The sequence below is a fragment of the Artibeus jamaicensis genome, unplaced genomic scaffold (genome assembly GCF_021234435.1).
Source record: "Artibeus jamaicensis isolate MK-2021 breed Jamaican fruit bat unplaced genomic scaffold, CSHL_Jam_final scaffold_833, whole genome shotgun sequence".
In the NCBI taxonomy this organism is placed as follows: domain Eukaryota; kingdom Metazoa; phylum Chordata; class Mammalia; order Chiroptera; family Phyllostomidae; genus Artibeus; species Artibeus jamaicensis.
The window spans coordinates 3,855,280-3,873,881 of record NW_026522056.1 but is presented as its reverse complement, the minus strand read 5'-3'; the positions used below and the strand labels follow the sequence as shown (position 1 = coordinate 3,873,881).

Genomic DNA, 18,602 nt, shown 5'->3' with positions numbered 1-18,602 from the left:
TATGTGGTCTAATTTGAAAGGCTTCTCAGCTCCCTTATCTCTTTCTCATTTTCCCATAATTGGCTTGAATTTCCTCATTTCTGGTCCTAAATAATTTTCAGCTTTTGAGGCTTTCCCTATGAATTACAGATATCCCTGAGATGGAATGGTATTAAAACTTCGCTGGAAGAAAGACTTGCCTTTCTTTGTGTTTATGAAGGAGAATGGAGATGAATGAGGACAAACGAGAAAATGAGGCTACTGTCACACAGCACAATGGCTCACATGCTTTCAAAGTGATAAACCTCTTCTTACCCAATGATATTTTTGTCCAGGCTCCATTGGACTAGTTCCTTGGGACTCAGGATGTTCTCCTCACAGCTCCTCTTTGGTATGTAAACCCACCTGCAGCCACTTTTTGGCAAAGGTCGTGCATGAATAGCACCGCTGTTTCCTATACTCAAATTCGGAGGTTTCAGGAGGGGGTGGCGTGCTGTGGCATTGCACTCTGAGGCAGGGGAGAGGAGCTGCCTGTGCATAGGATTGACTGCGTCACTGTCTTCGTTTATTTGTTTTATTTCTCAACTGTTGGATATTTCGATGCTTGTTTCTGTTAGGACAATAGGTTAGAAACATTGGTCTTTTAAAATCATGACCCTAAAAAGTAGATGTTCTCATTCTTTAAAAGGAACATTTAATTTTTTTCCTACCTTTTTACAGTTTTTACCTGGTACCAAACCCTTGTATCTTTTTTGCATAAGATGTACATTTAGCCAAAGGTACTAAGAGGTGCACTGGTGGTTCTACCTCCTCATTCCTCTGGGTTCTCTTTCTGTATTTTTGAAGAATCCTAATTAGTTGTTTGTAGTCAAGGTTGCTGTCCACACAGATACAGCCTGCACTGCGTCTTCCACCTGTTCATTCTTTTTTGACTGAACAGTCAAGGGCAGGAGATGGGGTATATTGGCAAGAAAAGGCGCTTAATTCCGGTCATCTTTCATTTTCTTTCTCTTGATTTCTTCCATATTATTCTGGTTTCCAGAAATGGGGTTTGTGGTGCATTGTTTGCAAAGATGGCTAGCTGGAGTTTTCCCCATCCTTGTATGCACATGCTGTCCTACCCATCAAGAGGCAGAGTCTCTATCCCCTTGAAGTCTGGGCTGGCCTGGGTGACAGAATGTGGCAGAAGTGATGCCGTGACAATTGCAGACTTTAAGAAGGGGCAGTTTCTGAGCCACCATGTAAGGAAGTCAGCCCAAGCTGTCCTGCTGGAGAGCGGGAAGCATGCTTGTCGCAGGAACATGGAGGTTCTGCAGTCTGCAGCCAGCACTGCTCTCACACATGGCTCTGAGGCACCTTGGATCCTCCAGCCCCAGGGGAGCCCGGCCAACACCCTGTGGGGCAGGGACGAGCGGTCCTCTCTGAGCTCTGCCCCAAACTGCACATCCACAGAATTGCCAGCAAATAGTAGATGTTACAAGCCACTGACTTTCAGGGTAGCTTGTTGCAGAGTAGATAACTGACAGGGTTTTTATATTTTCTAAATCTTCCCCCTCTTCAGATCTGGTTACTGTTTGTCCACGTATGTCCATGACCCTGTATTTCTAAGGGGCCTACTAACTGATGAGGATTTGTTTGTGGTGGTAAAATTTGTTCAGCAAATTTTATTAGTGGCTGTTTCTCATTTTGTTTTTGTACCAGCTTTATATTTGTCTTCCTGGGAGCAGATGTGATGTGTCACCTGACATGCCCCGAGAGGTCATTTCACTGGGGCACACAGTGACGCCAATTTTTACAGCTGTTTTATGGTAGAGAAAAAATCACTTCTTTCTCTCAGAAGAAAAACGGTGAAGATGGAAAAAAAGATTTCTTATTTTCTCTACAGAATGTTTCCTGCTACTAGATTAGACCATACTCACCTCCCAGACTCCGTGAATAGCTGACTGTTCTATTCATTGGTGGATAAAGAACAAAAGAGAAGGATCTGGAATTAAAAAATGAAGCAAAGGCCAAGCCCATCCAGGGAGTTTGCAGTGCACATTTTCTGTTCAAATTCTGTGTTCCCAGGAAAGCTTAGATTTCTGGAAGGATCTGAAACAATTTTTTTTTCTAATCACATGTTTTATTTTTATTAAATTGTGTTCTTCTAAAAGGGCTGATGCTACACAAGCCACAAATAGGTTACATTTTAGGGAAAGTCAGTCTTTTTTTTTTAAGTATATTTATTTTATTGATTATACTATTAACAGTTGTCCCAATTTTTTCCTCCCCTTTATCCCCTTCCACTCTGCACCCTGCCAGCTTATAGCATTCCCCTCCCTTAGTTCATGTCCGCGGGTTGTACATAGAAGTTCTCTGGCTTCTCCATTTCCTATACTATTCTTAACCTCCCCCTGTCTATTTTGTACCTACGAATTATGCCTCCTGGTCCCTTGTACCTTTTCCCCCATTCTCCCCCGCCCCACTGGTAACCCTCTATGTGATGTGCATTGTGTGATTCTGCTCCTGTTCCTGTTGTTTGCTGAGTTTTTTTAGGTTTAGTTGTTAGTAGTTTTGAGTTGGTTGTCATTTTACTGTTCATAGGTTTTGATCTTTTATTTCTTAAATAAGTCCCTTTAACATTTCATAGAATAAGGGCTTGTTGATGATGAACTCCTTTAACTTGACCTTATCTGGGAAGCACTTGATCTGCCCTTCTATTCTAAATGTTAGCTTGCTGGATAGAGTAATCTTGGATGTAGGTCCTTGCCTTTCATGACTTCAAATACTTCTTTCCAGCCCCTTCTTGCCTGTAAGATTTCTTTTGAGAAATCAGATGATAGTCTAATGGGCACTTCTTTATAGGTAACTGTCTCCTTTTCTCTTGCTGCTTTTAAGATTCTGTCCTTATCTTTCATCACGATTAACTTAATTATGATGTGTGTTGGTGTGTGCTTTCTTGGGTACAACATTTTGGGACTCTCCGAGCTTCCGGTACTTCCTGGAAGTCTAGTTTGTTCAGCAAATTGGGGAAGTTTTTCTTCGTTATTTGTTCAAATAAGTTTTCCATTTCTTGGTCTTCCTTTTCTTCTTCTGCCATCCCTATAATACAGATGTTGGAACGTTTAAAGTTGTCCCAGAGGTTCCTAAGCCTCTCCTCATTTTTTTGAATTCATGTTTCTTCATTCTGTTCTAGTTGGATGTTTATTTATTGTTTTTATTCTAAATCGTTGATTTGAGTTCTGGTTTTCTTCCCTTCACTTTTGGTTCCCTGTGTGTTTTTCTTTATTTCACTTTGTATGGCCTTCATTTCTTCCTTCATTTTGTGACCAAACTCAATTATTTCTGTGAGCATCCTGATTACCAGAGTTTTGAACTCTGCATCTGACAGGTAGTCTATCTCCTCATCACTTAGTTCTTTTTTTGGACCTTTGATCTGTTCTTTCATTTGGGCCATATTTCTTTGTCTTGGTGCACCTGTTCCGTAGTAAGGGGCAGAGCCTTAGGTGTTCACCAGGGTGGGGCAACCCTCTTTGCTGGGTTGTGACGCTGTCTGTGGGGGAGAGGCCAGAGGGGGAGCATTGCTGCTGACTCAGCTTTTGCCTCACTTTCTGTCTCTTCCCCCACTTCCCACAAGCAAACTGGGCCCTTCTGGTCCTGATTCCCGGGTGGGTGCGTTTGTGTACGTTCTGGGACCCTGTGGGTCTCTCCAGTGGACTCTCCTATGAGGCTAGGAGTTTGTACCACTGCTGCCTCAACCCCCACAGATATTTTCAGTCAGAGGTTTGAGGCTTTATTTCCCTGCTCTGGGACCCTGGGTTGTGTGGTCTGTCTCCCTCCCCAGTTGTTCCTCCCAGTTTATCCCCATGTGAATGTGGGACCACCCAGTCCACCACCTTGCCGAGGGTCCTCTCCACCCGGCTGCTCGTCTCCGCCCCTCCTCCCAGACTGGGTGAGTATTTCTTATCTCCTTGGTTGTCAAGTTCCATGCAGTTTGATTTCCTGGTTGTTTTTGTTTTTAAATTATTTGTTACCTTTCTTTGGGTTGTGTGAGGGAGCGAAGTGTTTCCACCTATGCCTCCATCTTGGCCAGAACTCCTCAGAAAGTCTGAAACCATTTTTAAAAGTACGACTTTTAATTTCCTGAGTAAATGAATGCTTGTTCTGGTGTCAGCTTCTATAAGCAATTTCCTTTGAAAGCTCAAGGTAGTGTTTTTCTCATTTTGTTGTCAGTTTTTTGTACTTTAATTAAAGATTTATTGTTTTTCCTGTTGTCTTTCTGCCTAGCAATTTCTCTCCTCAAACTCTTCTAAAAAGTTGATTAAAAAACAATTACAGGAATCATGTTTCTTCCAGGGAAGTGAGGTTTACTATCAAATGGATAGAAGAGGCTGGGTTTAGAGGATCTAAGTTGCCTTTTTTAATTGATAAAATCATTTTGAGCCCACTTAATGATCTGTTTATCGTTTCGTTTACTTCAGTGACTATCTCATTACACTGATTCCACGGGATTGGCAGTCCGCAGTGAGGTTAATGTTTTGCTACGTGAAGTGGGTTTATGGTGGGAGGTGGATAATTTTCTAGAGAGGACAGCGGGGAGTGGTTTTTAGGAACATACTCTCTTTCCGTAGTTTCATTTAAGAATAAACATATTTTTAACCCTACTTAGGTATATGTGAATTTCTACTTGGTTGTCATCTCTCCAACTTTAAAATGGTATTACAGGCTATTTATGTATTTTTTCAACATTTTCAAGCATATATCAAGTTTGCATATTTTCCTCTGAGTTACATTTTAAATCTCTGATAAATGAGGGCAGTATACTCTGGACCTCTAAGAAGCTGGTTCCACTGGACAGTATTTAGAAATGGTTTTCGTTGTTACAACTCGAGGTGGGCAGGAGCTATGCTGTTCAGTGGATAGAGGCCAGAGCTGCTGCTAAACATTCTGTGGTGCATGGTGTCTGGCATGCAGGGTGATCAATAAGTGCTTGTCGAATGGACGGGTGAGACATCAGTGAATGTCACAGTGGACATAGCGTGCCTTCTTTCTTTCTCCTCAAAGGCACTGAGGTAGGCTCGTTAAGGATCAGATTGCTAGTTCAGAGATAATCCATGGTTGTCTTGTTAAGATCAAGGGTTTTTGCATTTCCTCCACACAGTGGCAAGAATCAAAGCTAGATAATTTTTTATTTACATATAATGTGGTGCATGCGTGTGTGTTTCTATTGGAGAATACGTGCCACTATCAGCCAGAGAGATGGATTAACAGATGAGAATTGATGGTGGCATAGGGGGAATATGCCATTGGTACTTTCGTCCCTAAAGTTGCAGGTACTCCTTTTGTTGTCCTGTGGTTTTGGACTGAATCAGAAGAAAGCCGTACTTTGGTATAGTTCTTACTTTTGAGAGTCAAGAGCTAGTATGCCTGACAGTGCCCCTATTTTAGAAATGGGGAATCATTTTCTGCTTTATAATGCTTTTTTTTCCTAGTCTCCCTGGAATTTAGCTTTTGCTATTTTAATGAAAGAGGAAATAAGTGAATGTGATAATGAGGGGTTTTTTTGGGGGGGTAGAGACATTATTTAATGCATTGTAGCTATAGTACTATTTAAATTGTGTTAGTAATTTCCTCAATAGGAACGTTTAGCAGGGGATTTATTCCCCCGTCCTGCATAGTAGGTTAGCAACAGGAGTAGGAAGGAGTATCCCCCAGAATGGCATTTCTAATTTTTCTTGGTGCTCTCATTTCATTCATGGCCCAGAGTAAGTGTTTGCGTAACTATTTTGAGGAAGAATAATGTTTAAAGATGATGTACAAGACAGATATTGGGTAGCTTTTCTTAATACAGTGAATACTAAATACTAAAAGTTGTCCAGTTAAAACCCATACCTTTTCTAATGCGTACTTAGAAAACGGGTGCTTTGCATTCTGGGTATACCTTTTCTCTTGTTGCGTACTTACTGTGATGACATGTTCTCAGGAGCACTGCATCTTCTCCCAAACAAGATACCACATTTGGATAGAACTTTGTTTTGACTATGGACTAATGTTAAGAACTGCTATGGATTAAAGGAACCAATTAATTTGAAGCAAAAGTAAAAAGGGAATCAAAGCCAGTTTGAGCTGTTTCCTTAGCTCATTGCTTAAGTGTTTACAAATTTCCTGGTAATTACAAGATTTTTTAGGATTGTAGATTCTGAGGGGAGTCCAGTTCAAAAATCTCTGCTGACTAGCCAAGGAAGTTTGGAGTCTCAAAGGAAAAATAAAATTAGAGACAAGGTTTGTATAGTTGATGAAATGTCCTTCATTTAAATATATTAATCTCTTTGTTCAGTTGTTACATTTTAAAAGTTATCCCCTGCTTCCTTGGATGGGAAAGGGGAGGGAAGAATCAAAGTTTTCGATTAGCCTTTTGAGTACTGCATTTTTTGAACCGGCATTTTTGAGATGCAGAGTAAACACAAGACCACAGGGAATTTATCCTGTGGTTTTTCCATGAGAAATTTCTCATCTAGACTGAGAGCTGACACACGAAGCCTCTTGCTTTCCTTTGGCCCGCCCCAGCTTTCTTTTCATATTCATTCTGAAAGCTCATCCTTTTTTTTTTTTTCTTTCTTTCTTTTGGTGAGAAAGGAGCAACCAGAGGTGATTCCAAGACCCTTCAGACTGTGGCCCCTGCCGACTCTGCAGCTTCAGCTCTTTTCCTGCCCAGTTTGTGCTTGAAACTGTAGACCCACTAAACTCCTTTCAATTCCCCGAACACTTTTCCACTCTCTCATTTCCAGGTCTTCATCCATCTACTCAGTTCCCTCTGCCTCAAACACCCCTCCCTATTTTTTATGGGGCTAAGTCATACTCATCCTTCGAGTCTTCCCTTAGCTGTCCCTTCCTCTGAGAAGTCTTCCCTGTTATTGAAGTCCAACTTAAGTGGTTTGTTTTTTTATGCACGTCTGTAACCCCTGGTTTTTAATTGGCTTTAATGTTTACACCAGGCTGTGAGTTTGCAGATGGCGAAGGCCGTGTTGGTTGTGCTCCTTGTTGTATCACCAGTGCCTGCCATGGAGCTTGACACATAGCAGGCTCCCAGCCATTCACTGAGCACTTATTTGATGAGTGTTTAAGTGATAAACTGTATGAGGAGAGAAACCAGTGGAAGATAGAAGTGATCAGCGAAAATGGGGACTTGACCTGAATGATAAGCTCCCCCGTGGAAGGAGTTTGACACACTCTTTCCTACTTCCCTTCCTCCCTCTTTTCTCTTCTTCTTGTAACTCATTCATTCACCCAGCAAATATATTTCTGAGGGTCTAATATGTTTCAGCATTAGTCTAGGTGCTGAAGAGAGAACAGTGAAAAATCCCTGCCCTCATGGCATTTAAATTCCAATGAACTAATGGATAAAGAATGAGTTTAAATGTGAGTACAGAAATTAGTTTAGCAGGCTGGCAGGGTGTTGAGGAGGCCAGTTTGATGGGTGGGGTGTGTTGCAAAGTCAGATTTTGAATGCTTCCCTTAAGAGGATAATTTTACTTTGGAAAGTAGGTGGGTAATGGAGAAGTATATATAGCTTTTGAGCAAAGGAGGTTTTTAGTCTGTAATTAGTATGCAGAAACTGAAAGTAAAAAGGCCAACTTAGACATGATTGCCAAAATAGGGGTTAATAATACCCAGTTTGCCATAGAGTAGTGACAGAGAGGTAAAGATGAACGGAAGAGACTTCTTATTTTGCAGAGTGGGGGGAATGTATGTATTTGGACTTCTCGTTTCTAAAGATAATCTCCTTAATGGCAAACTATCTGGATAGAGGAGATAAAGGACAAAGATAAATTATAGCTATAAATTTAGAGCCCAGAGAAGCAGTGGGAACACTAAGAAAGACAGGGCAGTAGTTGGGGATGGAATGAAGGCGTTTGCGTAATTTGAATCTTAGATGTCAACAGACTTAGGTCCATTCATTTGATGTTTATTGAGTTCCCTCTCTGTACCGTGCTCTGGGTGCCATAAAGGTGCTCCAGACACGTGAGGCCTGGGCTGTCACAGAGTTTACAATCTACTGGACATCCAGCTAAGAGGATGGAGTTGTAGGTCAGTGTTTGGGAAACTTCTGTTGATAAAAGTATGACTTGAAGCCTTGGGAGTAGATGGGGATTTGGATCTAGGTAGCAGAAAATCCTGTAATTGTTTTAATTTTACATCTGATGTTTGATATAATATAATGATTGTAATTGTTATATAGCAATTGCTAGCAAAATAAAGAGATCAAAAACACCAGGAAATTACTGTGCATCTTTTAACCAGCTTTATTTGTTTTCCAAAAATGGAAGAAAAAAGACATTTCTTTGTCTTTAAATTCTAAGCTGTCATTTTATTAAAGTTCAGTAACTTAATGTCTCTGCCTGCTTATTACTTGGCAATATTTCACTAGCTCACAGATATCAATTTAGGCTGCTCTCTGCCAAATGCATGAAAGAAATAGAGGTCAGTAATTCATATGATATTTTAAACAGATTTAGCATGAGTGCCTTTCTGGGTTTAGGAAAGCCGTGGATGAGTAAAGAGAGACCCACGGTCACAGCTTCTCCCGTTGTCTTCATCTTCTGTCTTTCAGTAATGGCCATGAACTGGGAGGTTAGTGTCTTGGCTCAGAGCTGAGATGGTTTGGCATCGATTCTTCTGTTGCTCTCTCAAGCTGTTTTTTTTTTTTTCTTTTCCATCCCCGAGAACAGCACTCTCAGTGGGTGTGGAAGTGGGACGGGACATGAAGCAATGGTTTGCATTGCATTGCCTGGCGACAGCTTGGCATTTCTTCCTTTTTTCTTTCTCTCTGCGTCATTGCCACTGGTGCCACTAATTTTACTTTCCTTCCCCACCCTGTGTCTTCAGAGTAGCTCAGCGTCTCAGCATTCGATTTTCTTTGGAGTTGTGGCAGCGTTCTACAGTAATAGCCTAGGAGACGTTACTCATCCATCCCATCCTGCAGGGTTAGTGCTGGAGGAAGTCCCTCTGGCTGGGTCTTCGGCTTCCTCTCTCTGTTGTCTTTCCCTTTGGAGCACATCCTAAAAACAGTTAGACTGAGGGCCCTTGAACAATGCAAGGGTTGGGGCACTGACCTCCTGTGATGTTGAAAACCCACATGTAACTACAGGTTATGTCTGCAGACTCGCACCCCAACAGCAGAGCTGATCCTTAAACAGCACAGATTTGAACTGTGCAGGTAAACATCTATGCGGTTCAAACCAGTGTTTGTTCAAGGGCCCCTTGTACTCTGGATGTCAAGGCACCGAAAGGAGGGAGAACTGGGACATCCAGTGGGAGGGGGCGGAGTGCCAACCCCATTGCCTCCTGTGATTCCAGAAATTAAAGGCTGGTCCCCTTGAAGGAAGTCTAGAGGTTTTTCCCCCTTAGAACAAAGTGTGACTGAGAGACCTGGTTTCCACCTTTCTTCAGATCCCAGCCAAGGAAATCTGCCATGTCAGTTTCTTCCAAGCCCTGATCCCACTTCCCTCTCCCTCTGTAACCGTTCCTGTCCCCTATCTGTAGCCTCTCTTCCCAAAGCTGTTTTCTACATTTCCTAAAGAAGAAAGAGTTCTTGGAGCTTGTGTTGACTTTGACCTTAAAGGATGGGTAGGATAAAATCGGGGTAGGGTGGAGAGTCAGTAAATAGAACATGTTTTCTGCATTGAAAGCATAATGAAAGGTTCTTTGGCAGAAAAAATTAACAACAACAAGGAAATTAGGATTTGCTCAGTGATCTCCTACATGGGAGATCACTTTATCTTATAATCTCGTGTACTAAGTTTTCTTTTTTTGCCACCCCAGAACTGGTGACTTCGCCCAAGCACAGCTGCCCACTGCAGGTCCCCCAGGGCCCTGGTCCTGTGATTGGGGCTGTCCTTGGTCCGCTTCCTCCCCCTTGTGTCCGGGAGCTCATGCTGCTCGTCACCTCTCACTGGTTATTTTACTCATGCGTTCCTTCGTTCCTCCATTTATTCACATGTGCATTTGTTCTAGAATCATTCGTTAAGCAGTACCTACCTTTTTCACATTAAATATTGCACGCCACATTAACTTTTATGCATCCTCCGGGAAGAATTATAAAGAGACTTCTATCCTTAACATCACCGCCATTTGTTTTGGTGCCCACTCTGTTGTTGCCTTATTTTTCTTTGGTACCCAACCCCTGTCACAGGCCTCAATAATAGGCGTCGCCCCTCTGTTTGCTCTGATGCCAGGATCTCTAGTCCCTGTGACACTTCCACCCTCACCTGCTAATATGTGACCCAAACCCTAGGCACATATTTTTGTCTTCTCACAACAGACATAAAAAGAACATACATCTGTTCCTTTTATGTCTCTTGTGATTAACCTTCGAAAAGATAACCTGCTATGTAACTCTCTTCAAGTGTGTGTGTTTACAGTCCTGTATCCTATAAACAAGGCAACAGCAGGCTTCCACAGCTGCTCTGAAGTAATAGATACAGAAGTTGCCTCTCCAATTCATTTCTGCTTCAGGGAACTGCGAGGTGATTTAAAATCAATAATTGGTTTTTCAGTGACAGTATGTGGGAGAACAACTCTTCTCTATAAAAAATCAAAAGAAAAAAGTTCTTCAAATATATTAATTTGTTTCTATGTATGTGGCTTTTGTAGGGTTCTTGATAAAGGGCTACTGGACTTTGCTACCTACAAATTTCATTATTTCATCAACAGTACAGTGCCACCGGACTGTTACCGTGTGCACAGCACTGGGAGAAATGGCGTGAGAGATGCCGAGGAAACAGGTTTTGTTCTTTCCCTGGGAACTCTGTGTGTGTATGTTTACATGTATGTACATGTGTGCTTTGTACATTGGAGAATTAAAACAGAAAGGGACCCCTGTCGTATGTCTTCTTTGTATTTCTTTCAGCGTGTTGCTTAGCATTAGGCATTCAGTAGATCTTCAGAAGAGGAGTGCCTACGGAACTAGTCTGGATTGCATTAAACTACCCTTTTAATGACTTGCTATGAGATGAGAAATCCAAAAAGGAAGGAAAAGTGACATTCATATATGCACAAAGGCAACTGAGGAAGTTGCATGGGCGAATCTGCCTGTGTGTTACTTACAGCACGTAGCTTTCTCTGAAGATGAACAACAGCAGTGTCGATAGTTATGTCTGGTTTTTTTCAGAAGAGCTGAAGTGCGGGTGGAATTTGCAACCATCTACCTCCCACTCGTGCCTGCATTCATGCACAGGCACAGGGAGGAATATCGTGGGTCACTGCTGAGAGGTCAGAGCCTGACTGTGTTATTCAGCGCAGGAGGGTTTTTCCCCCCGAATGCCTTGTCCACTTGCATGCTAGTGCTATGGAAAAACATTTTTAAAGTAAGGCTTCTCATGTATGACCTTAATATTACAGTTTAAGTGGGGAAACAAAGCTGATAATGTACATGCAACAACTAGCAAAGGACAGAAGACATTCTATAATTGGTGCAAATTATGGGGTTCACATAATTGTGCTGTAAGAGCTCTGAAAATGAGAGCTTGTTTGGTGCATGTCGCTCCAGGGAAGCTCTGTGGGGTGGATGAAATATGAGTGGCCCATATAGGTAGGTGGGATTTAGTTGGATGCAAAGGGTGCGTGTGGCGAAGAGGAAAGAACATCCTGGGGTTGGAGAAAAGCCGGACCTGGGTGATGGGAGGGAGCCCAGTGTTAGCGTTGGATGGCAGTGAAGGCGGCCTGCCTGAGGTCAGGCTGCACAGGTCCAACAGTTCTGAGAGGATGTGCCACTGGTCAGAGACAGTGGAACAGCGTCCGGGGGACCGGGGGGGTCGATGTGCTGTCCTGGCCCCATCGACAGGTGCTACTGCATCTTCCTCCATCTTGGCATCAGGCTTTTGGAAGTGAGATTGACATCTTTCTCTACTGATTATATTTAGATACATTTGTTCACATCTGTACTCCCTTAAAGTGGGAATGAAGGGGGAGGAAATGGAGAGAAAGAGTTCCCGTTTGCTCATTTCTTAAAGATTGAGTTTATTCTTAGTGCAGATCTGTGTTACCCAGCCGAAGGGAAAGCTTTGCAAGGCCATTTAGGGGAGAGACCTCTAAGATTATGAGCTATGATTAGTGTTTTTACTGTGCTACAAGAGAACATATAAGAACATGTACATTTTAAAATTGTGGTTTAACTTTTATATTTAAAGCTCTGTACAGTAGACCAAGCAAAGGAAGGGCAAGTGTTGCTTCTTTAAAAGAGGGAAGAACCTGCTCCTTGTCGAATTAGGGAAGTCTCTAAGGCTCTGCCACACACTTTTTAGTCCCACTGACATATTACTCCCACATCCTTGTGGGTAGTAAAGTTAAAAATTTTTAAGTGTTCTTTGATTTGTTCCACCCACTGATCTAGTAGACATTTAAGTTCAATACTGCAGCTAGGAGAAAGGGAAATTGAAATATAATTTATACTTATTTTGTTTAAAGTCTCAAGAGTCACAGACTCTATGTCTGCACTAGCTTAGAAATTACAACAATAAATCGGCTTCCGTTTTAGAATGTGTTGTTAGTCATCGCGCTTTAGATTACATGGCGTTACTATTTGTGACCTACTTAAAATGGTTGCCCCTGCAGTGGGAACAGTATGTGTGCGCACACTGGTCGACGTGAAGGCTTTTTTAAAACTGCCCTTTGCCCTGGCTGCTGTGGCTCAGCGGGCCTGTGAACCGAAGGGGTGCCCCAGGTCTGGTCCCCAGTTGGGGGCATGTGAGAGGCAACCACACGTTGATGTTTCTCTCCCTATCTTTTCCCTCCCTTCCCCTCTGTCTAAAATAAGTAAGTGAAATATTTTAAATAAATAAATAAATAAATAAATAAATAAATAAATAAATAAATAGAACTGTCTTTTGATTGCAACCATATTTTGAACATGAAGAGGTTAAATAAATATACAAGTAGACTGTGAATCTCTATGGGCTGGATTTTTTGGAGTGAAGAAGTGTGATGATGAATCTTTGTCTAGGGAAGCACTTAGTAAATAGTGTAATAATTAAATGGCTCCCCTCTGCTCTGTGTTGAGATAACTCTGTATTACAGTTTAACACATTTTTCAGAGCGATCATCTGTTATGTGGAGCAATTCCCAGAGCATCAGCCAAGAGACTCAAGCCCGACCCATGCCCTGTTGGCACACTGCTCCGAGGCCTCGGGCAGATCGCATGGCTTCTCTTCCTGCAGGAAATGAGACATTGCATTATCACCTTACTTCATGTCAGTCTTTCTAACTTCTAAAATTGGGATGGTCCTGGCTATGCTACAGAACCTCAGAGGAATGTAAAGGATAAATACAGGATAAATCCTTGGTCTCAGGTGGCACTGGTACATGGTCCTTATTACCTGTGGCACAGTTGATTTCATCCAGGTAGACATTTGTAGGCAGATGTCAAAATGAATCTTATATCAAACAGCACTATTGCCTCCTTCATCCCATTGGGAGCCTCATGAGAGCTTTGACAGAGATTCTCTTCAGAAATAATTGATCCTTAAAAGGAAACCATAAGATTACTTGAAAAAAAGACAGACATTGCATGCACCTTGTTTTGCTGTCCGGAAGTGAGTGCTCTGAGGGGGTGTCCTGCTGGTCGGTTGGCAAGGACATGACTCATTTGGGCTGTAGGGATGAAAAGGGCTTCGCTCGCACAGGGACGTGGGTGGATAGTGGACAAAGGCTTCTTTCCCTAAACCAGTAGAATGTTTGTGATTTAATCGCTTTCTTCACATTGGATAATGAGGCTTTCTCCTTAATATGAATATTTCTATCTTCATGTTTTCTTTTAAAATGAAGTCTTATTTTTATTTCCCCAAATTCTAGGGAAGAGTGATATTAAGTAGGAAAAATTAAAACCACTACTAATAATACATTACTTTTTAGAAAGGAACCTTTGAACCTTCTTTTCTTGAAGAAGACTTGGGTTGTAATCACTTGCGTATCTAAAGCACATTACGTGAGTGCAACTGCACTGTGCGTTATGGGTGTTGCACACCATCTGCAGAGCGCTGTGGGGGTGTCAGGCAGGGAGGAGGGTTTTGTACCAAGGACTGGATTTTCCTTTCAGATTTTTTTGGCAGATTCAATATGTACTTCTTTAGGAATCTTTCACTTTTTCATTATTTCAGTCAGTGTGCATATAATACTTTATATTTCTATTCCAATCAAGAGCTTCTAATTATTTTTACTTTTTGCCAGCGGTTGATAGCTATAAACACACATAGTTTAGGTAGTCTGAGACTATGGATAGGTTTTTTTAAAAGTTTTTTTGGTTCCTCCATTGCTTGGCCTTCACTTTTAAAAAATTGCTCTGCTTTCCAGAAGTTTTATCAAAATACGTTGTCAATTCAAAGGATGTTTTTAAGAGGCTCATAGAATACGGTTTGCCAGAGTGTATAATCCAGTAAACCTCTGGTCATTTGGGGGCAATGATTGGAATATGCCGGAGCTCTGAACTCGTTTGCATATTTCATCATGCCCCTCTATGCAAGGGATGCCTCTGCAGATTTTCTCTGTGCATGTGAGTTCTGCCGTATTGGGCGTGGCTGAAGTACTTAATGGGGTGCGTCAGAATGGGACAGCCATAACTGCCTGTTTTATATTTTAGCTAATTAAGGTTAAGACAACTTACATATCTTTACTTTTCTGTGTTTCATTGAGAGAAACAGAATACTTACAACACCATGAAGAGAAGAAGATGATTTGTACGTTCTAATCCTGTGTGTTAGTATAGAGTTTATGGTATACAAAATGCTTTCTTAACTATTACCTCGAAAGACCTTGGGCAAAACAAAATATGAAGTATTGAGTCTGGCCTACATTTGTATGCTGTTTTCCTAAGGAGCTATTTGATTAAAATGAAACCAATTGACTATGAAATAGTAGGCACTGGCCAATTGACTGGCAGTTTTAAGAATAAAAAATGAAATATCCTAGAACACACAAGGCAGTCTTCTGTGGAGTGGAGGAGCCCGTAGATAAAACGCGTGGCCTCAGCCAACAGTGGCTTCTTTGACCCGAGGGTGCTCAAGCACAGACTGGGCGACTAGGTGGGGTGTTGAACACAGGGTTCAGGTACAAGAATATTTGGACTAAGTGGCTTTTAAAGTCTTGTTCAAAGGATATTCGAGGTGTGTATATTGTTTCATTTTAATATAGATGTGAATGTTTTAAATCGAGATGACTGGTAGCACACACGAAGATGTCCTCAGCTTCTGCCAACATTGCCTGTGTGGCTTGAGAAAGTTCTTTTGCTTTGGAGTCCTCTAAAACACAGAATAAGGGATAAGCCTGGGTTTCCTAAGGACTTTGTCTTTTGGTAAATATCTCAGTACAGTCTGGTTAAGAGGAACTCGATGTATGTTCCAAATAGAACTTGTTACTTTGACCGTCTCAATGGAGTCCACTCATATCTCTTCCATGGTGTTTTCTGTAGCAGCCAATAGGCTGCTTGACTATTGGGAGTCACAGCCACCTCATTCAATCACTGTCTTTATTCCTTCCGTCGAGCCTCATCCTCCTGATCTGGGTTAACTCTGTCATCACTGACATTCCCAGCCCTGTGTCCTCACACGCTCCACATCAGCTGCCTGACAGTTACAGACGTCTGCAGTTCTGTGATGTCTGATTTGCACATTCTCTAGGCATTTGTGCTCATAAACTCTGCTCTCTCCACTTGCCTCCTTTTTTGTTAAACCTGTTTTTTTCCGTTTTAGTTTAGGCATGAAGGGACACCAAACCTGTTTACTTTCAGACTCATTATATCTCTAAATTAGATAATTTCCCTGACTTCCTACTTTTTTCCTAGCATCGTGTCCTGCCTTTTTTTCTTAGCTCCACATTTCATCTCCTACATGCTTTTTTAAAGAGTTTTATTCCCGACTGTATGGCAAGTTCAAGTCTTAGAAGAGCATATGCCCAAGAACACAGTTAAAACATGAATACATGCAGTAGTCATATTTTCTTTATGTTAATTTTTCTGATTATAAAATTAAACACTTGCTATAGAAAATCTTTAAGTATTAAAAATGCTTTCAGTCTTTCTACAGCCCAGAGATAATTAATGTTTTTGACTCTTCCCTTCTAGTTTTTTTTATCTGTGAACCTAAATGATCCAGCCTCTTTGTCATCCCTGCCTCTGCCTATTTTGTCACAAAAACAAAAAACAAAATACGCATACAAGAGTGTGCCGACGTTAGGGATCCCCTCTTACAAGTCTTCATTCTGGGGGAGGGGGAGTAATATGAGCAGGTAAGGGGTGACATGGGAAAACAGGTAAATGTACTCCAACTCTGGAGAAATGAGCACAAATGAATGGAGGGAGGAATGAATCAAATAAGGAATGTGAGGGTGGAAGACTGCACACTGAGTGACCTCACCTCGTGAGGGTTATGCTTCTAGGAAGTGGAGGCGGGTGCGTGCTTGTGAGCAGCAGCCGGCGAGAGGGGATGGCACCCCAGCTCCCAGTGGAGGGTACATCAAGGGCTCGTGGGAGCACATTTAAAACAAATCCCCTTGCTACCAAATATACTTGGAAAAAGTGTATTAAGCCCTGATACAGAAGTGGGAAGGGATGCACGAGAGCATGGGCGCCTTCTTGAAGGCTGGCTACCGCAAGTCCTGATGAGTCATCTCTGGCATTTAGTCTGACCCTGTGGAACATTTTCTGTATTCCTGTGTTCCCTGGGCCTCCCCTCAGCTAATTTAGTTTACATTGTGGGGCTGGAGCAGTGAGGTGGGAAGAGAGTGATTGGTTCAGATTTCATTTGTGAAATGAAATCACACATTTCATGTGTGAAAACAATTACAAGGCAGGCTGTATGGAAAGAGGGCGAAGGAAGTGATGTCACTTATCTTCCTGGTTCAGTCAGAATGGCAGGAATTTGTCAAGGGCAGTATAATGGCTGCTTTGGAGGAAAAGATAAAAAATTATATCAATAACTAGTATACAAATACATAAAATAGATAATATAATAAGTGTATTTGAAACTGACTTCCTTTCTGCAAATTTGTTTCATGTTTTCTTTCAAAATTGGAGTAAAGTATATTTAGACTCATAAGCTTAAAACATTAATATTGTAAAATGCAAAGCAAATTAGAACATTTAGACCACAATTATGATGCATGACCTCAAAACAGTAAGGGGTGCTGCTGGCAGAAGCCTAACAGTTGCTACATTAAGTACATACTTACGGCAAGTTCCCCTCACTCCCTTTATGGAACACACTGGCTTCCTTTTGACTGAGTTTACGGGGTGACACTGATTAACAAAGTTACACAGGTGTCGGGTGCACAGGTCCACAGCAGATTATGTGTTCACTGTGTTGTGTGTTCGCCGCCCCAAGTCCAGTCTCCCTCCATCACCGTGGACCCTCCCTTTCCTTCTTCCACGTCCACCTGCCTGCCTCCCATGGTAATCAACCCACTGTGGTCCATGTCTGTGAGGTTTTTTTCTCCTTTTTTCTTCTTTTTTTGCTCAATCCTTCCATCCGCCTCATAGTCCTCCAACCCTCTCTAGAGCTGTCAGCCTGCTCTCTATCTGTGAGTCTGTCTTTATTTTGCTTGTTACTTCATTTTGTTCGTTAGACTCCATATATGAGTGAAATCAGATAGTACTTGTCTTTCTTCAACTGGCTTATTTCACTTAGCGTAATGTTTTCCCAGTCCATCCGTGCTGTCGGAAAGGGGAAGGTTTCCTCCATTTTACAGCTAAGTGGTGTTCCACTGTGTAAATGTACCCCAGCCTTTTCATCCAACTCATCCACTGCTGGCACTGGGCTGCTTTCGAATCTTGGCTGGTGTAAATAATGCTGCAATGAGCATAGGGGTGCATATGTTCTTGGAACATTTTTTAAATAGGCATTTTCTTTTAAATGGCTCCACTCTTTACAAAATACGTCGATTGTAAATAGAATGTTAGAGTGAACTACACACTCTCCAAAAAAAATTCAGGAGAAACATTATTTACTTTGGTGATTTATTTTATCCCATCGTCTTGGTTTTGAATTGAACATTGGACAAGAAAACAAAAAACTTTCCTTAACACTGGAACGAGCCCCTTTTAAAAAGGCTGATTTTTAGGGCTGCTGGCTAATTTCCATTTTCTTTTCTAATATTTTTTTCATATTTATAGAATCTCAGGTTTTCTAAGTTCAGAAGTTTGGAAGAAAGTTTTAAAAGAAGATCCCTCCTTGGTCAACCACACCTCCGTGGAGGACGCAGGAGGCGCGTGCCCAGGGTGGCAGGGCCCTCGCCGCTGCGCCACCTCCTGGTCCCGGAAAAGGTGGAGGCGGCCGTGCTGATGCCCACACTGTCTCTGTGGCACATGGAAATTGAGAAGTACTGACTTGTAGGCCTTCCTTCTGATTTATAAAATTCTCATTCTGTACAAGATCTAATTAGCCATTTTAAAACTATGTGTTTTTAAGCCATCGATTTATATCTGACATGGAGAACAGTTTATAGAACTAGAGTGGTCTATTATCAAGGTTAATCAGATCGTGTTATTCCCCTGCTTAAAGTCCTTCATCCTATAACTGTCCTCCACACTTAGAAAAATAAATTTAGATTCCTTATCAAGGCCTACAAGGGTCTACATGACCTGGCTCCTGACACCCCTA

At 41.8% G+C, this 18,602-nt stretch overlaps 1 protein-coding gene across 11 annotated transcripts in view; it reads left to right on the top strand.

The window, feature by feature from the left end:
* Positions 1 to 18,602, top strand: part of PSD3 (pleckstrin and Sec7 domain containing 3) — a 554,618-nt gene that overhangs the window by 363,733 nt on the left and 172,283 nt on the right. Inside the window, exon 12 of one of the 11 annotated variants that reach the window (XM_053659807.1) lies at positions 130 to 18,602. This exon is cut by the window's right edge and continues 21,033 nt beyond it. The exons of the other annotated variants lie outside the window; for them this stretch is intronic. Within the exon in view, the coding sequence (XP_053515782.1) occupies positions 130 to 213 (84 nt within the window). The 3' untranslated portion in view covers positions 214 to 18,602. The remainder of the gene's footprint in view (positions 1 to 129) is intronic. 11 annotated transcript variants of the gene reach the window in all.